At 43.0% G+C, this 25,083-nt stretch overlaps 2 protein-coding genes across 2 annotated transcripts in view; one reads left to right on the top strand and one right to left on the bottom strand.

The window, feature by feature from the left end:
• Window positions 1-242: 242 nt before the first annotated feature.
• ENDOU (endonuclease, poly(U) specific) overlaps window positions 243-25,083 on the bottom strand; it is a 30,844-nt gene continuing 6,003 nt past the window's right edge. Inside the window, exons 2-9 of the mRNA XM_080990421.1 lie at window positions 20,056-20,190; window positions 19,534-19,572; window positions 16,894-17,059; window positions 7,441-7,643; window positions 5,563-5,676; window positions 4,794-4,900; window positions 2,800-2,942; window positions 243-1,430 (exon numbers count right to left, since the gene is read on the bottom strand). Of these exons, the coding sequence (XP_080846547.1) occupies window positions 1,316-1,430; window positions 2,800-2,942; window positions 4,794-4,900; window positions 5,563-5,676; window positions 7,441-7,643; window positions 16,894-17,059; window positions 19,534-19,572; window positions 20,056-20,190 (1,022 nt within the window). The 3' untranslated portion in view covers window positions 243-1,315. The remainder of the gene's footprint in view (window positions 1,431-2,799; window positions 2,943-4,793; window positions 4,901-5,562; window positions 5,677-7,440; window positions 7,644-16,893; window positions 17,060-19,533; window positions 19,573-20,055; window positions 20,191-25,083) is intronic.
• On the top strand, window positions 11,278-12,467 carry LOC308468534 (ankyrin repeat and SOCS box protein 6-like). Its single transcript, XM_080990849.1, has 2 exons — window positions 11,278-11,506; window positions 12,097-12,467. The coding sequence occupies exons 1-2, from the start codon at window positions 11,376-11,378 to the stop codon at window positions 12,230-12,232; spliced, it is 267 nt and encodes an 88-aa protein (XP_080846975.1). The 5' UTR covers window positions 11,278-11,375; the 3' UTR covers window positions 12,233-12,467.

Genomic DNA, 25,083 nt, shown 5'->3' with positions numbered 1-25,083 from the left:
AAAACCCCTTTGGCCCGGCTGCATCTTTAACTGCCTCACACCTGATGTCTAGGGCAGGAGGATGTGGCTTGGCCAAAATATCCTAATGGGCCTAATGGGGAGGCCTGATGGGCCTAATTCAGCCTCTGTGTTTGGAGGTTCCCTACTCTCCTCCGGAGCATTGCGGAAAATTTAATACATGATTACACCCAGCAACCCTAAGGGGGTAATTTATGCATCACCAGGAAAGGAAGACCACAAAATTTGCAGGCACTTGTTTATATGTAAAGTTGCAATTTTGGAAAGAACTACTAACAAAAATACAATACATCACACCATAATAGGAAAGGCTGTGACCAGGGGACCTGTGTGTCTGCCTCTTTGTTTCGCTCTCCAGATAGTAACTATTGATCGTCACCTTGAAGGTCCCTACTCACCCTTTTTAGGGTTATTGGACCAGACAACCTCCTTCAAATAGTGGAATGTCTTCTGTCAACCTTTCAAATATTGTCTTTAAAGGAGGATACTTAACCACCCTAAGCTGCTCAGTGTTGCTTAGAGTGTTCCCACAATAGCTAGATCAGCCTTTGAGGACCCAGTGACAGATCAGGGGGCTCACTAGAGTACTATTTGCCTGGAGGACACCATCAACCCTGGACCCACCCTTGCTGAGAAATGTTGCTAGCATTCTTGACTCTAGTTTGGCTGCCTGTGAAATTTCTTGGGGGAACCTCCATTTTATACCAAATTTTGCCTTAGATAGAAGGATACGACTACCAGTGGTTCCTAGAGATGGTGGTGGTGTCCTGCCTTCAGTGTCTCAAGTGGCATGCCTTTAAATACCAGTTGCTGGGGATCAAAAATGTGGAGGGTGCACCAGTGCATGTCCTCCTTGAGGGCTTCCCATGGGCATCTGGTTGGCAATGGTGAGAACAGGAGACTGGACGAGATGGACCTCCAGGAAGGCTCCTCTTATGTTCTTACGTTGGTGGGATAGAAAAATTTGTTTTCCCCCAGTTGTTGATGATGATCGTTTCACTTTTCATTTACATTCTCCAGGTGTTTTTTGTGAATCCACCTTGGACTGTGCTTTAGGCAAAATGTGGAGTCACTTCTGGCAGAGTATTACTTGGAGCATTAATGGTGCTCACTGCCACAGATGAGTTCCAGTCACAAGACCTGTTGCACACTCCATATGACTTAGGCAAACAAACAGACAAAAATGTGCAATCGAAAGATGAAAGGCTATGTAGAGCAGCTCCCATACAAATGCGGTTGCATCATGCAGACTGCATCTGGACATTCAGGATGTTTTCATACTCAGGATCTTGTAGCATCATGGGGAAACCACATAAGCTGTGGCTATGTACTTTTTCCCATTTCCATAGGTGGATTTATCCCAGGTATAAGTCTGAATCCCCAGGTCGTGGCCCCCAATTTTCAGTTGACACCTGAAGAACAGAAGATTGACATTTAATAATCTTGCTACTCAAACCTTCAGCTCTTTCCTTTGAACCAGACCACAGTTCCAATCAGAAGTTCCACACTGGGAGAAAACTAGTTCTTATTCAAGTCAGCTTTGCATTGCCACCAACACACTTCTTTCCCCTTTCCCCCCTTTCCCACTTTCCCCCTTTTCCCCCCTTCCCTCTTCCTCAGACTGGTGCATGTGGAATCATCAGCCTTACAAAAAAACATCCAGATCACAACTCAACATATTTCCAAGACACGGATTGTCCTGGACTGTGTGACCTGAACATGAGCAGAAGACAGCTGCAACATCTACAAACAGTAAGTCAACTTACTGTGTTTGGGTGAACCTGTTCCATACCACTTTGAGGCTTTTCTTTTCCTTTCTCTATTTTTTACAATCAAGCGGCATATACATCTTATGAAATAAAATACTGTTCCTGAGCCACCTGCCTTGTCCTCTCTCTTAAATTTTATCTGCACCCTCCTCTTGACCATTTGTCATCTGAACTAACAAAGTATTTGACTCTCCATTCCAAAGGCAGTAGACAAACTCCATGCTTGCTTTGCAAGGGACTAGATGCCACAGATACATTAGTGCAGCTGTGCAATTAGTACAGCTGTGCAAAGGACCCCCAATGCAGTTCAGACTTTGATCAGTGATCCAATTAGGAACTGATTTGGGCCTTGAACTGAATTGGGGTATTTGCACAGTCCTAATGTCTAATTAAGGGTTTTAAACTGTAATAAAATGTCGTTGGTGCTAAGGAGTGCAGGAAGAGGAAGAATAATAGCATTGTAGAGTTGGAAGGGACCTACCCCCTGCATTGCAGGAATCTTTCACCCAACATGAGTCTTGAACCCACAACCCTGAGATTAAGAGTCTCATGCTTTACTGACTGAGGTATCAGTCTGGGCAGAAGACATGAGGCAGAGGCTCTTGCTTGCATCTTCTCCTTCTCCCCTCTTGCAGTCTATCTACCTTTCTATATTGTTAAAACCAAAGAAACAGAACTGAAATTGGAAAGCAACATCCACTGAGCCTCAAAACAAATCTCCCCTTCTCACTTTTCAAAAAATCATACATTGCTGATTTAGGAACTGTATCTTTAAGAACTTATTTTGCATTTATAGTAATGAATTAGGAACTGCAGCTTTAAGAGCTTGAGCTTGCTCTCCCCTCCTCCTTCCCTTTCCCTTTTCCTTGCATACTATGGCGGGTTTTGGGGGGCACTTATTGTACTTCATGGTGAGTACCGGCACCCTTTTTTCTAAAAAGAACACAACACACTGGAGAGGTCTATAGACACAATAGTTATGTAAATGTCCTGTAAATGTCATCATACTCACACTTTTCCAGGCCTAGCAATGAAACACAGTGAATAGAGTCCAAATTCTAATTCAGGGCTGCTTCCAATAAAGGCTGTTCCAACCTCCTTGTAAAATCCATCCCAGTTGAACTGCAGCCCCAACACATCTGGGTATGAGGTCCACTAAACCGGAAAACGAAAGCACCAGAAATTATTAAGGAGGATATTTAAAAACATTGGGGGGGGGGGAGAGAATTAAGGAGGATATTTAAAGACATTGGTGGGGGGGGGGGAGAGAATTTTGCAATGTTAAGCTGTGAAAACTCCCCAGTCCTGAGGATATGAGTATTTGTGTCGATGGTGGTACATAAGTGGTCAAGCATGCCGCACCTCCAATGTTTGGAAGAATACAGGTATACTTTTTTGGGGAGAGTTGAGGGGTTCATCTTATGGGTAAATGAGGCTAGATGATTGCAATGTGCTCTGCATGAGGTGCAGATAAAGTGAGTGGACGGACTGCTTTTAAAGGTAATTTGGAAATCACTTGGATGCTTGTGGGGGCACATGGTCTGAGCAGATAACATCTGTAATGTGCTAAAAAAACTAAAAAAAAAATATGAGGCATTACACTTACTTCTGTAAAACAAGAAAATCTTTAATAATAAAAAACATCCGTAATGTTCCAGCTGCATTGGTTACCTGTTTGTTTCCAGCCTTAAAAGCCCTAAACTATTTGGAACCAGGTTATTTGAAGGACCTGGCACCGCCAGGTAGGGCTGGGATTGTCCCCTGCCTGAAACCCTGTTGAGCCACAGCCAGTTGATGTAGACAATACTGAGCTAAATGGACCAACTAAATGGACTCATGAGAAGGCTGCTTTCTCTGTTCCTATGGCCAATTGTACCCAGGTAAACCTGCCCAGGCCTTGAGATTGCCCTCAGAGGTCTTATGCACAGGCTGGCCATAGACAAGAGAGAGACAGCCTTTTTGGTGCTGATGGATCTACATTTTACTGTTCTGAGGTAAGCTGCCTTGAGATGCAAAGCAGCCATATAATACTTTGGAAAAACTAAGTTTTTCCCTGTGCTCTGTTCCTCTTTACCCTCTCTTGGTGATCAGAACATAACAGATTGTGACCTTTCAAAGGGGAGGCACCCTCTGAAATAGGTGTTCTAAGAACAGATGTCCCCAACCTTTGGGGACTCAGGAACACATTGTAAATCTAGGGAATTGCCATGGGCACCACAACATGCCCATTTCACAGAAGAAAATTGCCAGTGCTCAGGACTCCCTCCTCGCAAAACACCTAACACTTTCCCCAAAAGAGTGTTATGAAGGCTTTTGTTTTAATTAACATAATAGGCTCGGACCTTGGTGGTCACTAGAGGAGATGCCTGAGGATATCCTGTTGCCCACAGGTGCGAAATTCAGGACCACAGCCTAAGAGAGTTCAGTTAAACGGCAGAATGCAGTTTACTTAATAGAGTGGTTTGAGCTTTGCTATAGGCAGCAGGCGAGTCTGGCATCCAGCATTTTCATTTCCCCTGAAAAATATGCTTCTTAGGGATCATCTCATTCTGTCACCCAACCCTAGGTGGCAGTGTAGGGCAGTATTTTGTGGAGAGGCACCTCCAAATGAAGCCCTTTGTTGTTTATTGCTATATATCAGGCACATGGCTGTTAGAGCAGGGAGACTAGGAACAGGCAGCAGAGGCTGGTTTACTGGGGCAAAGGGGCACTGCCCCACCAACATTTGCTCCTTTCTGTGGCACTAAAATAAATTTTCTAAAATGCTTGATCGATGTGTGCTTCTGTTATTGTTTACATGGCTATGTGTTAATTTGTACATAACTTATGACAAAGTAATAAAAAGTAGTAAAAAAACCCCAATGTTTGCAGTCATTGAGGTAAGAGTCTGTGTCTCATTTTAGCTGTTATGCAAAATTTCTGGATTTTTTTTTTTAATGGAACTTTCATTCTCCAAGATGCCTTCAAAGAGTCTGGAAGACTGTAGCCATTTCCAGTGATACTCACCGGACCATCATAGTTGTAGCTGAAATAGTTAATTATACCCTGCTTCTCCAGCAGATAAAAACGAATCCAGTTGTGGAATCCAGATACTTTTCCTTTCTTGACTTCCCCTAAAAAGTAAAGAACATTTCCCATTAATGGTTAGTAAATCCTACTGCCACTAAATATGGGCATTTTAAGTTTACTTTTGGGTGATGAGAACAACAAAAGGAAAATGTGTGTGTGTGTGTGTGTGTGTGTGTGTGTGTGTGTGTGTGTATGCAGCAACAGATGTTGTGGTCGGGCTGCACCGTTCAGCCAACCTGGTTGCAGAGGTGTGAAGTGGCAATGAAGTCAGTGCAGTGCAAATGTGCCAGCACACTGCCACTGCCACTGCCTTGCCCCTCTTCTTCTCCATGCCAGTAAGCAGCAGCAGTGGAGCTGGAGGGAACCCAGGGGAGTGGTGCAAGCTGCCCTGCGGTCTAGTACTGTATATATTAATGCCAGTTTGAGTCTTCCTGTGCAAATGTTCATGTAGCCAAAACCACAGAGAAGGCTAGTAGATTCAAGCTAATGGTGCTACCCTGTTTCTAGACCTGACTGGCTACATGCTGTTGTGACATCATCAAGTGCTTCTTAATTGTTTAGATAATTCAAAATAGAAACTTCCTCAAGTTTAAAAAATGGTGTCAAAACAGAAGCAGATGGGGCAAACAACGGTTGCAAATAAGTGGAGGCGGGTGATTGCATGAAACTGTGGAAGGTGGAGGTTTGTTGGTTTTTATGAGTGTACCTATAAACACATGTTCAAAACCACTGGAGTCATGCTCATCCTTGCCCCTGGAATAAAGGCCAAACCATATCTCCTTTAGGTCAGCAACAAACTCTGCCTCTGTGCCATAACGATCTAGGAAAGAGATGGGGAGGGGAAGACAAAAGGCATTAATTTCTCACTCAAAAGAACAAAAATAAAATATCCCAAAGAAATCCCATATCTCCTCTTTAATGTTCTGCATAGCTTGGGTGAAGCAATGGGTACCAACTGTGTTTACTAATGATGTGACACTCGCAGAAAAAGTCGTGTTTGAATGAAAGCCAGACTTTGCACTAAAATGTTTAAACTGTCATGACTTCCACCCCAAGAATCTTGGGGTTCCCAGCACTAGAGACATTTCCTTTAAAACAACAACAGCACAAGGAAGAAAAACTACAAAAACAAGACTTAACACGGACACTGGCACCAGAGCCTGCAATAAACCCAGATGCCAACTTTGCTGCCACATACACCCGGACAACACCATTACTGGCCCCAACAACATCACACATACCATCTCGGGACTATTCAATTGCTCATCATCTAACATTGTGTATGGCATCAAATGCCAACAGTGTCCTTCAGCTCTCTATATTGGACAAACAGGCCAAACCTTACGCCAAAGAATAAATGGACATAAATCTGACATCAAGAATCACAAAACAGAGAAACCAGTAGGAGAACACTTCAATCTCCCAGGACATTCTATACAAGATCTCAAAGTAGCTGTTTTACTACAAAGGAATTTCAGAAATAGACTGGAAAGAGAAGCTGCTGAATTGCAACTCATTACTAAACTTAAAACCATGGAGACACCTGGTTTGAACAAAGACATTGGATTCTTATCCCATTATACATGACTAAGCCATTTCTCACCTTCTCACCCCTTGCCTTTTCCTGTAAGACCCATTACAGTCGTTAAGAGTCGTCAACAGGCTCATCTCAGCTATCTGCCAATCTCCGATTCCCACCACCCTTCTGAGTAATACCCCTCCCCACCTTCTCACTATATAGAAGGATCTGGCAACTTCTGTTTCAGTGTATCTGAAGAAGTGTGCTTGCACACGAAAGCTCATACCAAGAACTAACTTAGTTGGTCTTAAAGGTGCTACTGGAAGGATTTTTTTATTACAATATCAAGGAAAGAGAGGGATATACAAATGAGAGAATAGGTACAGGAGGGTTTTGGGCAATGATGTTGCACTCATCATCCAACAGGCACTGCCACTACCCACCCTAGCACACAAACACACCTTAGACAAAAACAGCAGCCACATAAAATAGCAGGAAAAAGCTCTCCAAAATATATTAAGAATTATTTATTTATTTTTATTTATTTATTTTTTATATCTCCCTTCATCCATAGACCTTGGGGCAGTTCACAACATAGAAATACAAGATAAAAACACAAAATATGTAATAAAAACAATTGCAACCAACAAATCTCCCTCCCCTCCCACCTCCTCCCACAAACACATTTAAAAGGATGTCAATCAGCCAAAGGCCTGGTTGAAGAGGAACATTTGTGCCTGATGCCTAAAGGTGTATAACAAAGGAGCAAGGTGAGCCTCCCTGGGGAGAACATTCCACAAATTTAAAAGGCCTTGGAAAAACGTCTTTACCTGGAAAGGGCCTCTCTGGGAAGGGAACCCCATAACTCAGGTGCCACTACCAAAAAGACCCTTAAGTTCAGTTGCATAGGTCAGGCGTATCCAACTCCAGAAATTTGGACTATAATACCCATAAGCCCCAGGTAGCATGGGCCATGGTCTGGGCTGATGGGAGTGGTAGTCAACAACCCCTGGAGGGACCATAGAGGCTATGCTGGCAGAGACCTTATTATGAAGAAAGACTTACGTTTGCTGTGCAGGAATTTGTAAAGCAGTTTCATCACCTCAGTCTTCATGACCTCACTCAGGAAGTTATCCTGCTCCTTCAGTTGCTCAGCAGTGAATTCTTCCCCTGTCCCTACACTTTTGTGATAATTATCCAGCAGCTTAATGAAACTGGCATAAGTAGGCTTGGAGAAGAGCTTCTCCTGGTTGACGTAGCTGAAGAGCCTGCACACACACAAACAGAAATACCTGCTATGAAGATGGTCTTCTTTGTTCTTAGGGGTCCCCAGCTAAACACTCTGCTGAGGTTAGGAGCCAAAGCACACAGAAATGGAATGTTTCCTATTAAAATGCCCTCTGCCTGGACTGTACTACTTCAGGGAACACACAACTGAACGCTGCCTTGTATTAAAAAGAAACAACTTTGTAATCATACAAATCTAGCATGCGGGGAGTGTCACGGACTGGCTGGACATGGAGGAATGGCGGGAGAAACCAGCTGGGGAATCCCAAAGTGAAGAAGGCTGAGAGCCCAGGTGGTGGTGCGACAAGGACGAGTGGGCAGATGGAGAAGAGGGAGGAGACTGGGAAGAGGACAAGCACCATGTACTGCTTCTATTCATTGGAAAGAATCCTAGAAGAGAAATGAAAATTATCATGGGTGTGCATTTGAGGCATCTGTCTAATTTAAAAGGAAATGAGAATTTCCCTCTTGCAGTATAGTTCAGCAATAACATTGGAAGTAACTTAATGTCTCCAGTCACTGAGGTCTGTCACTCAATCATTAGGAAATGAAATTGAAGATGAAATTTCAGATAGATATGAACTTTGGTGAAATATTAAAATCTAAATGCAAAATTTCGCATTTATGGTGAAATATTTTTATTGCAGGAAGTAAATCTTAAAGTCTTGTTGGTTTAACCGTGTATTTTGCACAGTTCTTTTGTGCCCCTTAAGACTTTCTCCCAGGAAAGTCAGCAGAGGATTGCAGCTTAAGGGTTCCATCCTCTGCTTGAGATCTGATAGGATGCAGATTCAGGGAGAACTCCTTTGATACAGGTGGAATTTGAGATATGCAACCAAAATGAAATTTGTCATTTTGCAATCCCATGTATGCTGATCCGGGATAATGCCTCAATGAACACTGTGGCACTTCCAGGTAAAAATGAATAGGATTAAGCTGCATGCTAGGAAAATTTGCTTGAGATTTCCCACCTTTGTTTCAGTAATCAGTATTACTCATGTGTACGTTATAGCATTAAAGAAAATAGGAAACCTGATACCCGACATTCAAAAAAGTATAGTTGTTTTTTGGCTGTAACTCAAGTCTTGCTTCCAAAGTACTGGTGCACAAAAGCCCAGTAAAAGGAATATTTTCCTCTTAAAAATTGTAAATTGAATATCCACTTGCAATTAATGAACTGAAATTTTTAGATTTTGGATGTCCACATGCAAATTTTAAAGTTGAGAATCTCAATGAGTATTCCCACCTTTGTTTTAAGCGCTAGAATGTTAAATAGGTAGATTCCACCGCCCTCCTTTAAAACCTGTTTCCTGTAGCTGAGATGCAACCAGTTGAGCATCATCTACATTTACTGTGCTGTGTTTCTGCTTGGCAGGGCAGGAGGCCACTCAGGGCACTTAGATGAAAACTGTGGGGAGAGCGAGCAACCAGGAGAGAGAGAGCTGCAGCTGTGGGATGCAACTGTTTAAAAGTGCAACTCTAGAGCTCAGCATCTTTCCACCTCCTGCTAACCCGGAGGCACACTGTGCAGGTAGGAGACGTGGGTCCAATAGGATGGGATGGAAGTTGGGAATCTGCAGAGAGGAAGGTGGCTGAAATAAATGTTTGAATGGGCTACTTTGATGTGGGTTTTTGGTATTGTTTTTTCCTGGTTTTAGCAAAAAGCTTTAATTATTAAGTTACTTAAAAAGACAGAATTTAATAATCTTGCTAATTGTTAAACTGTAAGGCTCTTAAATAAAAAGTACATTGCAAACTAGGGTTGTTGGAATTGCAGACTGGGGGTTTCGGACACTCAAAGGGATTCTTCCAGTGTGGTGTGTGGTGGGGAGGGAAGGCTGCTCTGGTTATCCAAACTGAACATAGTAATAATTTGGTTGCATTTTACAAAGCACTTCAGGGCGGTTCAGACACTTCCTTCCAGAAAGCTCCCCTGCCTGTGAAATCTTCCTAACAGCCTTGTGAGGGGGGCTCCTTCCTATGTTTGTAGCAAATGGTTTCGGAAGCAGGTGGCAGTTTACTAAGATGCTGGCTTTGTTTGATAATTTGTATTTTGCTGCCTATAAACCTTACGTGGTCTGCGTTAATTTTCTTGCCCTTACTGGCAGTGGCGGCAGCAGCAGCGGGGGGGTGGGCAGTGGATTTACGTATTTCTTTGGGGGAAAGATAAATTCATTTAGTGACGATGACAAAGCAGGCTTGAAAATAAATATTAGCTTGGCAGGTTCAAACTTTTTAGCTTTGTTTACTAAGTGCAAGAAAAATATGCAGGTGAAATTGGATAGCTCATTACTGCAGGGATGGAGAATCTTTCATCAGCCCTTCCCAGCATGGCTAGGAATGGCTGGAGTTGTGTTGTAGTTCTGTAACATTCAGGGGGCAGGGGGCACAGCATTCCCCACACCTGCTCTTGGTCATTAGAATGTTTGCCCCATTCAAAATTTTACCCCATGGTTAGCATTAATTGCAGCTGTAGTTGGTTTTTTTACTGGAAGTGAAAAACGAAAGTGCCTTTTCTTGGGGAAACTCTGTTTTTTATGTCAGAAGGGTTGCCTTTCCCTTTTAACATTTCCCACGGACTTCCTCTTAGTCTACTCATGGAGTTAACAAGCAACAGCTGCAGTGGCAATTTGGGGCGGGGCCAACCCTTCAAAGAAAGAAATGGTCAGCATTCCCTGCTTTTGGGGAAAGATTTGCGTGAGTGCTCCTGCACCATTTACAGGGAAGTGCTTTCCTTGACAGAAATGAAAACATCAGAACTTTGAAAATAATCACATTATGTGGGCATGAATGGACTAGAGTGAGGCAGTGTCCCTTCACCAGCAGCAGTACCTATCTCAGAAGCTGTGACTTTGCAAAGTGAAAAAGGTTTGCCCCCAGTGCGAGCAGTGTGATGTAGTGGTTAGAGTCTGTAGGTCTAGGACTGGGGAGACCCAGGTTCAAATCCACACTCAGCCATGATGTTCATTGGGTTTTACTGTCCTATACATGCCTCAACTTAAGTCCCACTGTGCTGTCTGTACAACCTGTTTTTCTGTCGCTGGTTACAACCTTCCAAATGCCACAAATTGCAAAAATAGCCAAATAAATTCTCTACAAAAAATTATAATAGAAAGTGCTGCTGCATACGGGGTGAGGAGTGGGGGATAGCCATTCTGGTTTTGCACCCATAACCCCAGGTTCCATGAGCCATGTGGCAAATAGCTTTTCTATCCTACAGTGGACCCACTGCAGTCATGGGGCCTTGCAACTTGCCTCGGGAAATGTGGTAGCTTAAAAAAAGTCTCTTGACTCCTGGGTGGGGTGGCCCCAGTTCCATCCTGCCCTAGCAAGCTGAGAGCAGGAGCCCTGCATGCCCCTGGTCTCCCAGGACATCAAGTTGTTTTGTTGCTGTGGCATCTTAAGGATGGACCCTGGCTCTTTTAAGATGGCGCTTTTTCAAAAGCAGGAGTAGGGAATCTTATGCCTGGGACAGTGGGGGTACAGATCTGGCCCTTGAGGCCTCTCTGTGTGGCCCTTGGGACTTCCTCCAGGCCACACCCTCCATGAATGATTGTGCCTGGCTGCAATTTATCCTTGAAATGTGATAATGCCTCTTGTTTCCTGGATGTGTGTGTGTGTAAGTAGTTTAAAATAATGTGGTGATGATGAAGAATTTATTTTTTGGTAGGCCAAGGAAGAAGCTTAAGATTGGCTCTCAGACCATTTCCTGAATGAATCAACGCAGGGGGTTGAGCAAAATGTCTTTTCTCCATGGCTTCCGCCAGATCATCTTTGAGTACCAGCCGTTGGCCGACGAGATCTTGGAATGTATGGCTCCTGTGCTGCAGGAAATGATGGAAAGGTAACTGGGAAGCTGCTTCCCCATCAATGCAGACAATACTGAGCCGGGTTCTTATTCAATCCAGCCCATTCTTCAAAACTATGAGGACTAGGATGTTTGAGGGTTTTCTACAATCAGGTGGTGTATAAATACCATGAAATGCACAAACGGAACCCCACCTTTCAGGGAAAGGGCCATGGTCAAGGGGAGAGCACCTTATGTACATACAGAAGGCCCCAGGCTCAGTCCCTAATGGCATCTCCCAGTTGGCGCTTATAATATCCCCTGCCTGAAACCCTGCAGAGCTCTTGCTGCTGTCAGTCAGTGCATACAGTACTGAGCTAGATGGACCTGGTGGTCTAATGGTAAAAAAATAAAATAAAAAATCACATTAGTTTCTCCTACCCACTCTGGCCCTGCCCACCACTGGCATGTGGTCCCCAGAATGTAGCCCAGAATGACATGTCTTTTCATTGGCATACCGCTCTTCCCTCTGAGCTGTCTACTGACTGGCTCTTAATTGTTACCAAACCACCACCACCACCACTGCAGAACTTTGCCCTCCTCCTATGGTCATGGTGGTGTTTTATTTGCTTTGTTTTCTTGTGAAGCTCCAGCACCATGGTAGAAGATGACAAATGGATTGAGGTCCTTCATGAGCTGCTGGAGAGGAACGCCAACTCCGTGTACTACCAAGAGGATGTGAACTATGCATTCCTGATGATGGCAGAGTATGGGATGGTCTGAGCTGCAGAAGCCCTCCTGCGTTGTGGGGCATTCGTCCATTGTAGGGCAAAAGGCCAGTCCATGTGTGTGAATGAATATGGTGCAGTAACACCCTATGCAACAATCCCACGAATGTCATCCCATGCGTGACCAACATCCGTGTCCACAACTGACTGGTGCGTGTGGTGTGAAGGCCTCAGAGATTGAATAAACCTCTTGGTAGATCAGTGGTCTTCTTGGTCCACCCTTGAAGTCAGATGGCTGTTCAGGTTGGGAAGCAGGAGGGCCTTGACTTTTTCGTCGATCGGCCAGGGTGTTGCAACCTATCTTAATCCCTAAACTTTTGCTGCTAATATTTTTTTCTTCTTTATATAATTTTTGATAAAATGCTGCAAATTCCTTCCTTATTTCTTTAGAGCTTTGTATAAGTATGTTCCTTTTACTTCTAATAGCCATAGCCTTAACCCTCTGTTTATCCTACCTTTTCCTTAACTATTTTGCTAACCTCTTATTTGATCTTATTAAAGTTCTCTGAAACTCATTTTTAATAATATTATCTCTCTTCCAAACCGTGAACCAATATAATTCATCTAGTTCTTGTTTTAATTTTCTTAATTGCCCCTGTCTACTCCTTTGAGTAATTTGCTGATGCTGTTGTAATATTTCAATTTCTTTAATTTTTTCCTGCCTCCCCGAATACCATGCTTTCTTAATAGTCTTCTCTTTCATTATACATTGACCTCTTATTACAGCTTTAAATGCATCCCACACGATCGGGATCTCCCCCGCACCGTTATTTTCTTTAAAATACCAATTACATTGTTTTCTAATATATTCCCTATCATGGTCTTTAGCCATTACTATATTGTTATACCGCCATCTTCTACTTTGTCCTTCCTCCTCTAATCCCAGCTCTACCAACAGCGGGGCATGATCTGAGATCCATATTCCCAAAGTCTGTGTATCCTTAACAACAAGTTCATTACTATCTTTAATTAACACATAATTTATATATGTGTATGTGTTATATCTATTCGAAAAAAAGGTGGGTTTTATACTAGGGTTCCCCAAATTAAACACATCTTTTAATCCCCATTTCATTAACTTAAATGATTGTTCCATCTTAAACTCCAATTGAAATCGCCAGTCACAATAGTTTCCCCTTCCGTATATGCCTCTAATCTATCTAAAGTTTTCCTTAGAATTTTTTTCTATCCTTTATTTGGGCAATATATTGGCTCATCTCCCCCAACTCCTTCACTGACTTCGCCATTTTGTTACGCCCTTTGAAGATAAGTAGCAATTTTCAAACGCCAAAGAATTATTTCTCCCCTCCGTCAGATTTTGGAGCCAACTCCTAGGCCAATTAACCGCTATGAAGAAAGCTCTACTATCAGTTTGCTTTTCATTAATCTTATTTTACTTTAGCTTTTAATTAGAAAGCTCCAAGAGTGAAGTGAGTATGCATCTATCCTGTCCGACGCATGCGTGGTCTCTCCTATTCCAACTTTCTAACTCCTTTTTTATTTCATTCCAGGCCTTTATATAATTATCCTTCTAGAGGTTGATGTTTTTCATGGTGATCCAAATTCCCAGATATCTGGCTTTGTTAGTCACTTTTAATCCTGTCTCTTTTTCCAACTCTGCTTTTTCTTGTGCATCCAAATTTTTCTCCATAAGTTTTTTTTTCTTTGTTAATTTTAAACCCAGATAGTTGGCCGAATTCATTCATTTTCTCCCATTTTATTAAAATACTTTCTAATGGGTTTTCTGTTGTGATTATCAAGTCATCTGCAAAAGCCTTAACCTTCTAGGCTCTTTCCCCCAGTTTTATCCATTCTATTTTTGGATCATTCCTATCACCTTTAGATGTGTTTCTGTTATGAAGAGAAGGGGCGACAGTGGGCATCCCTGCCTTGTTCCTTTAGAGATGTTGAAGGAATCTGACAATTTATTATTTATAATCAGTTGCCCTTTGGGATTTATATATCGCTTGAATTCCACTACATATTTTCTCTCCTAATCTCATTGTTTAAATGGTTTTTAGCATGTACTTCCAAGATACATTGTCGAAAGCTTTTTCAGCATCAACCAGCATCAGGGCTGCCTTTTAGTCCAGCCTCATTTCTAAATATTCAATTACCGTATATCTATTACCATTCTCATATTGTCTTTAATTTGTCTCCCCACTAAAAAAAACCAGATTGGTCCTCATTAATTATTCTTCCCCAAAATTTGTTTAATCTATTAGCCAAAAATTTTGCAAATATTTTGTAATCCATATTTAATAGAGAGATTGGTCTATAATTCCTAGTTTCAGACAGATTTGAACCTTGTTTTGGTATTAATATTAATAACGCCTCCTGCCAAGATTTTGGAACCTTCCCTTCTAATATTTTGTTCATCATGCCTTCCAGTACTGGTAGTAATATCTCTTTGATTTTCCTATAATACATTACTATAAACATTGATGGGCTGCATCAATAGGAGTATAGCATCTAGATCAAAGGAAGTAATAGTGCCACTGTATTCTGCTCTGGTCAGACCTCACCTGGAGTACTGTGTCCAGTTCTGGGCACCACAGTTCAAGAAGGACACTGACAAACTGGAACGTGTCCAGAGGAGGGCAACCAAAATGGTCAAAGGCCTGGAAACGATGCCTTATGAGGAACGGCTAAGGGAGCTGGGCATGTTTAGCCTGGAGAAGAGGAGGTTAAGGGGTGATATGATAGCCATATTCAAATATATAAAAGGATGTCACATAGAGGAGGGAGAAAGGTTGTTTTCTGCTGCTCCAGAGAAGCGGACACGGATCAATGGATCCAAACTATAAGAAAGAAGATTCCACCTAAACATTAGGAAGAACTTCCTGACAGTAAGAGCTGTTTGACAGTGGAATTGACTGCCAAGGAGTGTGGTGGAGTCTCCTTCTTTGGAGGTCTTTATGCAGAGGCTTGACAACCATATGTCAGGAGTGCTCTGATGGTGTTTCCTGCTTGGCAGGGGGTTGGACTCGATGGCCCTTGTGGTCTCTTCCAACTCTATGATTCTATGATTACAGAGATTCTGTCTGGCCCTGGATTTTGACTTTAGATTTTGCAATCGCGTCCTTTATTTCATTAATGTTCATGGGGGCATTTAAATATTTTTGTTGTTCTTCTGTTATCAATGGTAATCTATTCTTGGTCAGGAATTCTTCTATTTTATTTTCAACCTCTTCTGCTTTATATAATTTTTTATAGTAATTTATGAAACACTCATTTTTTTCTGGATTGTTTAACATTTCTAATTTATTTTCAAGTGGCATCTGCTTTGTCATTGTCACTAAATGAATTTATGACATTTATCTTTTCCCCGTAGAAATACGTAAATCCCCTACCCACCCCCACTGCTGCTGCCGCCACTGCCAGTAAGGGCAAGAAAATTAACGCAGACCACGTAAGGTTTATAGGCAGCAAAATACAAATTATCAAACAAAGCCAGCATCTTAGTAAACTGCCACCTGCTTCCGAAACCATTTGCTACAAACATAGGAAGGAGCCCCCCTCACAAGGCTGTTAGGAAGATTTCACAGGCAGGGGAGCTTTCTGGAAGGAAGTGTCTGAACCGCCCTGAAGTGCTTTGTAAAATGCAACCAAATTATTACTACGTTCAGTTTGGATAACCAGAGCAGCCTTCCCTCCCCACCACACACCACACTGGAAGAATCCCTTTGCGTGTCCGAAAGCCCCAGTCTGCAATTCCAACAGCCCTAGTTTGCAATGTACTTTTTTTAAAAAGTGCCTTACAGTTTAACAAATTAGCAAGATTATTAAATTCTGTCTTTTTAAGTAACTTAATAATTAAAGCCTTTTTGCTAAAACCAGCAAAAAACAACAAACACCCGCATCAAAGTAGCCCATTCAAACATTTATTTCAACCACCTTCCTCTCTGCAGATTCCCAACTTCCATCCCATCCTATTGGACCCACGTCTCCTACCTGCAGGGCGTGCCTCCAGGTTAGCAGGAGGTGGAAAGATGCTGAGCTCTAGAGTTGCACTTTTAAACAGTTGCATCCCACAGCTGCAGCTCTCTCTCTCCTGATTGCTCTCTCTCTCTCTCTCTCTCTCTCTCTCTCTCTCTCTTTTCATCCATCTGCAGGCTGGAGGCTTTGATTTAAACCGCTGCAGGATCAAGCGGCCACCAGGGGGCAGACTTCCCCAGTGGAAGACAAGATACATCCACTCAATTGAGCGAGAATAATTATTTTTAATCTGCTCTTTACAAACATTAAATGCATGCAGGCTTCAGCTCCATTGCTGGAGTTGCAGCTGCTTAAGTCTAGATTGATAGGGTTTTATCAGAGCTCCCGCCGCAAGTTATTTCAGTGCCAGCCTTGCAAATGTGTAACACTAACATTGACTGGTCTTGGGGCACCTGCAGAGTGCTTTTTGTGGTCTGGGAAAGGGTGGACATGGCAGACAAGAACAGTCTACCTTTGAATACCAAATAATGAGCTGCAACTGGAGAATACAGCTGTGCTCAGGTCCTGCTTGGGGTTTTCTCTTTGGGGGCATCTGGTTGACCACTGTGAGAACAGGATACTGGAGCGGAGGCGGGCCACTGGCCTGATCCAGTAGCCAGAGACTTAATGCTCTTAAAAACAGGGCACCGTCATGTATCAAGTCTGTGTGGAACTCACGGTTCTGGGGATTGGTCCTTGTTCTCCTGATTCTTTGAAGCTAAGTGTTGCTTGTTAAGGGTTATATCAGCCTCCCCAGCTCTGTTAATGTCGCTTTGGTAAAGCTGCTCAGATGTTTGTTGCAATTCTTCATTGGTGATTGCATCATCACTACTGGAGAATTCCCCTGTGGGAGAGGCAGACATTGGAGTGTAAGGACAACCTTCTGGATCAGCCCAATGACCCATCTATTTTTATTTTTTTAAAAAAATATATATATTTATTAGTAGTTTCAGAATTATAAGAAAAATAAAAAATAAAAAACAACACTATAATACATGAAAAGGAAACAAAAACACAAAAACCAATACAACAATACAGCAAAAAAAGAAAAAGAAAAAAGAAAACAACACAAATCCCAAATTACATATCTATAACTTCCATTTGCTTGTTTCATTGACCTCCTCACACCTCCCTTTTTGTATTCTAGTTTAATTAGTTGTTTCAGCAAATTCTTTCCATCTTTCTCAATTTTTGTTAAAAAATTTATCCTAACAATTTAACCTAATAATTAGCTCAACAAATCCTTTCCATCTTTCCCCATATTCTATTATTCAAATTACCTTAATTTATTTAACCTTATCTTACCCTAAAATACCTTAAAGCTTGAATCTTAGTTTTCAAATATACATAACACCTGGTATCATTTCTGCTAGAGTCATATAGTTACATTCCAACATTTTCCCTAATATTCATAAATTTTTAGCCAATTCCCTAAATAAAAAGTTTTCTTTATAAATTTTCTTCCAATCTCCATCCAACGTCTCTTCTTCCTGGTCTCGGATCGTGTCAGTCCTTACTGTCCATTCCATCTAGTCCATCAACCTGGAAGCCTTATGTCCGAGGCCCTTAAGTCTCTTCCATGTCCCTTCTGCAGTTCTTCTTCTTGTTGTTTATACTTGCCCTTTTCCTTGTCTTTTGTTGGTCTCTTTCTTAATTTCTTTCCTTTCTCATTGAGGAGTAGGCCTCTGGGGGATTCCAAGCCAAAATTATCTCCATCTCCCTTCATCAAACCCGCCCATTCCCCACAGTCCCACTCCCCACAGTCCTCGATATAATCCAAAAAATATTTAAAAGCGTATTCCAAGGTCTCTCCAAAGTTAGGAACCTCCTCAGCTCCGACTCCCCCTGGCTCACTCCAACTTTAATCTTCAATGACAGCGGCTCATGCTCCTGTAGGGCCTCGGGTCTCTCCATTTGTATTATTTGGGGTGCAACCGCATCCTCCTCCATTATCTTCTGCACTTGCCCAGTCAGTGCAGATTCATGAGTTGGTCCCTAAATAATTTCTGTATCAATGTTCCCTGTTTGTCCACAGTTATTAACCACAACAGTCCATTTTCTCATGCATCTGTTCCAGCAAGGCACTTGTCTTGCATAAGGCAAGCACCCAATCTTCCTCCCAGCTCATCTTTAATCAAGGTCAGAAAAGACTGTTCCCACGGTCTTAATCTCACAGCTGTTTGGTCCTCAAGTATACTGCAGCAACAATTTAACAAGCTCCCTCTAGAGGAGGCAATTTCTATTTGTATCCATTTTTTTTTTTTAAGGCAAGTCCCACAATGGAAAAGTACTTTCATTTTTCAGATATTTTCCAGATATTTTGTTTCTTTAGGATGCAAAAGGCAACATTGGAAACAACTTGTTTCTCTTCTTTAGCTGTCTGTCAAAATATTCCATTCACAGTCAATAAACCTCTCCAACGATTTCTGTCTCTGACACCCTGCTCCCAGGTTAGAGACAGTGGAAACTTATCCTTCTTCACTCCCTCTCCTGCTAGGGTTGAACAAAGCCCCCCCCCTTTTCTCCTGCTTCCAAGGGGGTTTCAGTAATTCTGAATGAAGGAAGTTTAGACTTTTTTGACAGCTTTCCAGGCTTTAGCTTGCAAAGTTTTTGCTTTAGTCTATATACAAAAAGCGGAAGGCGGACTTCCTGTTTTGAACCTTCCCGCTTCGATGCTAAATTAAGATATTTCTTAATCCAATTTTCCGTTTCTACTCATGGGTACTTGTTTTAAATCCAATTGTCCACAGGAAATGATGGGCGACTTCCGGGTCAGCGCCATCGGTGAATGGCGGAGTTCCTCTGATCGGAGGAACGGGCTCCGTGGAAACTGGGTCTTCCCGCCGCGGCGAAGGTGGGGACCCGCTAGAAATCCCAGGCGGAGGAAGCCTGGGAACGTGGGGTTTGGCAGGGCACCAGGAGCACCCCCCCTACTCACCGGGAACCCCATTTCGGGGTGCCGGAGTGAAGTGGGGTGAGCGGGGCGGTGCTGCGAACTGATTGCTATTTTCACGGAGTGAAGCCGCACAGCCATTGCCGGAGAGCGCAGACTTTTTCCAATGACCCATCTAGTCCAGAACCCTGTTCTCACTGTGGCCCACCAGGTGCCTGTGGGAAGCTTGCATTCAGGACCTGAGCAAGACAGCACTTTCCCCTCCTGTGGTTCCCAGCAACTGGTGTTCAGAAGCATGCTGCCACCTCAGTTCCTTCACAGTAGCAACCAACAACTCTCGCCAGCGAACCAACTCACCACCTGCTCCTGGTTTGTTATTCTACATGTCACAAACAACTCATCTAAAAAGCAATTCAAGTACTCACCATCAAATACTGTGCCCGTTTCTTTGCCATCTGCATTAGCTGATAAAAGAAAGGAGAAATGATTGTACGCAAACCATATCAAGGCCCCGTGACCAGTGCAAAATGAAACTTTTTGAGAAGTGTCTTGACTCTTAAGGGCATCTTGGTGATAGTGATATATTTTTAAAAGAAAATATTGTATTTTAACTGTTGCAACACACCCTTAGGGTGAAGGGTGGATAATCAATTGTCAGGATGGTAGTGATGATGATAGGCTAGCATCAAGAACCAAAACCCATTAGTCAAGTGTTTTTGTTGTTGTTTTATACCCCACCTTTCCCCCTGACCAGACAGGTATAAACCTTTTCCATTTATTTATATGGATGTTTCTGTCATATCAAACTGGACCAGACCTAAGGCCTACCTAGTTCACCATCTGTTTCCCACAGAGGAGGTCAACCAGATGGCTTTAGGAAGACAACTTAAGCAGGGAATGACCACAGGAGAACTTTAGTAACATTAGCGTCCAGAGTTTTCACTCACCTTGATGGCAATGGCTATGGTAGTCTTCACAACAGTTCTGGTGTTGTTCACATTTGCTGTTGCAGTGGCAAACATCTTTTGGATTGTATTTTTCATTACATCGCCCTTTGCAGGAATCAGGGGGGCCATACAAAGCTGAAATTAAGGTTGGAATCTGTGGATTAGCAGATTGCCGTCAAAGTGAAGGTGGGCATATGCAGAAAGGGGTGTAGTACCCTGTATAGGTTAGGAGGGCTAGTAGAGTACAACCTTAAACTGTTTCAGAAACATTTGTTTGTGTTATCAGAATGCTGCAAGAAGTGATGAGTCCCTTAGAATATACAGGGGATGCTACTGGCTAGCTTAATCCATGCAAAAAGGAAGCTGCCAGATTGTCTACTCTGATGGCTCTCCAGTATCTCAGGTGTGGGTACATTTCAAATCACCTGCAGCCTCACATTTTTAACCTGGAGATGCCAGAGATTGAACCCAGAGCATTCAGAATACAAACATATGCTGCAGCCTTGAGCTATCATCCCTTCTCAGCTCCTTAATTATGCTGGGACTGGCTAAAGTTGTGAGTATGAGGGAAGGGCACTCTGTACTTAAAGACACTTTTAACAATAACATAACAGCATTGCATTACTGTTTCCTTCAAGAAGCTGGGAGAAGCAAGGTCACCAAATAGATACATTTTTGAGTGAGTGCCATGAACTCCACTCATTATGGTCCCTCCCACCTTCCTTGGGGGTGTGGGTGGAGGTGTTTGGTTTGTTCTTGTTGTTTTTATTATGTATTTTGTGTTTTTATCTTGCATTTTTATGCTGTGAACCACCCTGAGAGCTACGGATGAAAGACGGTATACAAATGTAATAAATGATACATAATTAAGATGCCTCTGAATCCAATGCTGTGCTGCTGGGAAAGGACAAGCACTTCTTGAGATGTAAATACTGTGAACTCTTTCTCCATAAAACTCAGGTGTAACTATGTATGAATAAACCATATTTCATAAAAACACTAGCCAAGGAAACACAAAACCTGGTTATGTGCCAAGACCCCTGGAATCTCTTGCTACTTCTCAGCAGAGATTGGTGAGTAGCAATACTTTAGCAGCATCTATGAATTGTGTCAACCTCACTTTACCTGTTTCCCTCCTACAAGCTGACTCACCTCTATTTTATCCTATGCCAGGCACCACTTATTCCCAGGGTTACCTCCTTTTCTTCACCAGCTCTGCTCTTGTGCCTTAACATCATGCAGACCCCCGGAGACAAAAGCAGAGCACCCAGGAGAGCTAGATCAGAAAAGAAGCGGGCAACCCTCCCCCCTCCTTTGTTCCTATTCCCTGTCCATCTAAAGTAGATTATAAATATTATAGGCAAAGAACCACAGTACCACCAGTAATAGCACAGAGGTAGGGAACATGGATAGCTGTTTTGGACCACAACTTGCATCAGCCCTGGCCAGCAGGACCAATGGTCAGGGGAGATGGGAAAGAGAATCCAAAATTTCTGGAGGGCACCACACTGACTATCCACCTTGAGGCTTTTTAAAAACTGCTTTGATATTTTTTATTTATTTACAATCAGAAGCATATTTTTTAAATGAAATCTGCATCCTTTTAGTGCACAAAAATATGGAATCTTAGGACATGAATTGAAGGCAAGTGATGCAGACACTCTGATGGAGCTAATATATAATGGTGTGTGTGTTCATTATGCTTCGTCTTTCAATGTGCAGTTGCCTAATTTGCATGAACTGAAACATGAGTATCCTTCAAAATATGCACTTGTCCAGATTTTGTGATGCACTTCTCCAAACCCAAAGAATGTATTTAAAAATGTGCATGTTAGGGGAGTGTCCATAAACACATATATAAATAACAAAGAAATGCACTTATATGGAGAAATTGCTTGCAAAAATGTGTATATTAGGGGAAATTAAATTTAAAATGTGTATATTATTGCACAATAAAATGTTGGTTTTTGTGATTACAAAAGTGATCCAAAGGGGCAAAGTGAAATTATGAAAAAATGAGAAGCAGAGAGAATCCAAATTGACAGATCCACACATCCCTGGAAGCTGTGCAACTCTTTGAATGTGACCCTGATTTCCATCACTCTGTAGAATATAAATCAAATGATTTCACATGCAGCTCCACAAACTAAATATGTGCGAGCGTTCTCTTGTTCTCAGGAGCACAAGAGTTCCGCAATGCATGTTATCTGCCGAAGGCAAATGGCTGTAATCATGCTTGTTTATATAATGAAGCTTGTAAGCTTGAGCAGAGTAGACACCAGTGAGACTTTTTGCCATCTCCTGATCATGGTAAGAGATTCAATCTACAGGGGGTCAGCAAAATTCCCCGAAACCTGCTGTTAATGACTGGGGAAATAAAAAGCACATTTTGATTGCCAGTGGAAACCTCAGTGATTTTCAAAGTGCAAATCTGCCTCAGAACATCAGTGGAAATTGGAAGCGGACATTTCGGCATACTATATTGTGTCACGGTTTTTGAAGTTCAAAGTAGTTTGAGAAAGCGTCTGTTTCCATGGAACACACTACTTTTTAAAACTCACTCTTGCTTCTAATAAAATTGGTTTTGTAAATTTTTGAAACAATTCATAAACCTGCAACACATGTTTACCAGAGATGAAAGTATGATGCAGTGACCCCTCTTTTAACTGCCTTCAGTTTTGGGGGTGGGGAGCGAGATTATCTCCACATGAAGATCACCACTTGTACTCAGTGAATGAATGAATGAATGAGACTTTGATTGCATCAACCATTGCAGCCATTGCAACAAAAGAACATTGCAGTATATACAGAACAAAATAAAAAGTCGATTATATAAAACACAGTTTAGAGTCCTGAATCAGCAGTCAAATAGTGAACCTTATTCTGATTGCTTGTACTCAGTACATTTGAGGGTCTGATCTTTTTCCCTAGCAGAGACTCAAGGCAGCTTACAGATAAAAAGAACAGCTAAAAACAATAATTAAACATAGAATTTAAACTATATCTACACACAGACACACACACACACCCTATCAAAACTATAAAAATAATTACAATAATAACCATATGGCACTAGCTGTTTTGTTAAAAGCAGTCAATTTCCCAAAACTTGTTGGAACAAGAAGCTCTTCACCTTCCGGCGGAAGGACAGGAGCCGGTCTAGCTTCTCTAGGGAGGGACTTCCAAAGTCTGGGAGCAGCCACCACTGAGAAGGCTCTGCACTACTTCCCTTCCAAGAATGCCAGTGTGCCTGTGGGGCTGGCGGGACTGAGAGAAGAGCTTCCTCTCCTGAGGATCTCAGAACCCAGGCAGGTTCGTATGAGTGAATAGGGTCTTTCAGATAAGCCATACATTAGCTCCCCTTTTCAATTTTCAACACAAAAGTTAAAAAGTCAAAAACAAATTTTATTTAGAGATGAATAAATGTGATTCATGGTGTTACATTTCATATTTCAGTCCCTGAGTTGCTTGCTCTCTTTATTATTCATCATCACCTTGGTAGTAGCTTTTTGTTACTTCATTCAGGTTAATTAATCATCAGTTCATCATAATGTGTGACAGATTGAGGAGCTTGCTAAATGTGGCAACTCTTACCATCCATTAAGTAACTGTTCCAAGCAACTGTGCAATAGAGCAAGTATCAAGAAAGAGCGGTTAAACCAGAACATATTTATTAACTTCATAAAATATGCATTTTAAAATGACGTCAACCCTCCCCATAGATTTGCCTCTACAAAGTTCATTAAACTGATGGGATTTTTTGCACAGGATTGCAGGCATTTCAAGAAATATATGATGATGATTCAGTTCTTTGTTCTACACTATGTGCAACCCAACATTACAGCAAGAAGACCTTTTCATTCCTCTTCTGTGTCCAGGGTGGCTGTCTACCAGCTCCATCTAGTATGCTGGCTGAGACCCTACCTGCCTGCACGCCATCCCAGCAGAGTGGTACATGCTCTGGTTATCTCCCACTTGGACTACGACAATGCACTCTGCTTGGGGCTACCTTTGAAGGTGGCTCAGAAACTCTAATCCATAATAAAGCAGCTAGACTGGTGACTGGGAGTGGCCACGAGGACCATATAACAGTGGTCCTAAATTATCTTCACCGGCTCCCAGTACATTTCCAAACACAAGTCAGAGTGTTGGTGCTGACTTTTAAAACGCTAATCGCCCTTGGCCCTGGATACCTGAAGGAGTGTCTCCACCCACATCGTTCAGCCTGGACACTGAGGTCCTCCTCCGAGGGTCTTCTGGCGGTTCCCTCACTGTGAGAAGTGACGTTACAGGCAACCAGGTAGAGGGCCTTCTCAGTAGTGGTGCCCTCCTTGTAGAACACCCTCCCCAGTGGCGTCTCAAGGGAGTGGAGGGGGCGGCGGTGCGCCCCGGGTGCCATGTCTGGGAGGGTGACAAGAACGCACCCCATGGGGTGCTCGCCCCGCCACCCCAGTTGCATCGGCGTGAGCAGCCATCGTGCCGCCGCAGCCACATGTGGAGGATCCTCTGCGGCTGCAGCCACAAGCAGAGGATCCCGCCACTGTTTGTATGGCTCTCGGGTGGCGCCGGTGGCAAACCGCTATGTAGCGACGCCACACATGCACTGTACATAGTGGTTTGCCACCGGCGCGGCTGGAGTGTTGTACGGATGGTGGTGGGATCCCTCCACCACCAGCAGGAGCCGCTTATGGCCAGGCGGGGGCCCCTCCGAGTCTCCCTCCCTCCCCGGCTCACCATAAGAGGCTCCCCCTCCCTCCCTCCCTGGCTCGCCGTAAAGCGGCAAAGCAGGAGCCACTTACGGTGATCCGGGGGTCCCCCTCCCAACCTCCCTCACTCCCTGGCTCGGTGTAAGTGGCTCCCACTTTGCCTCTGTACAGCAAGCCGGGGAGGGAGGGAGGGGGACAGATGGGAGCCATGTATCCCAAGAGGACGAGCTGAGCAGCTTTGCCAGCTCCCCCACAAAGCAGCATAGCTCCCCCCCTTTCCCAATGGCTCAAGGTACTTGGGAGTCACAGAGGCATAGGAAGG

The sequence above is a fragment of the Podarcis pityusensis genome (assembly GCF_964106645.2).
Source record: "Podarcis pityusensis genome assembly, chromosome: 2".
In the NCBI taxonomy this organism is placed as follows: Eukaryota; Metazoa; Chordata; class Lepidosauria; order Squamata; family Lacertidae; genus Podarcis; species Podarcis pityusensis.
The sequence above is the reverse complement of the archived record's forward strand: the minus strand, read 5'-3'. Positions and strand labels throughout refer to the sequence as shown.

What these genes read in the sequence shown, in the direction of transcription:
- LOC308468534 (XM_080990849.1), top strand. Translation starts at nt 11,376, where the DNA reads ATGAATCAACGCAGGGGGTTGAGCAAAATGTCTTTTCTCCATGGCTTC. An exon ending in CTGCAGGAAATGATGGAAAG is followed by an intron (nt 11,507 to 12,096) that starts GTAACTGGGAAG and finishes TTTCTTGTGAAG; the next exon opens with CTCCAGCACCATGGTAGAAG.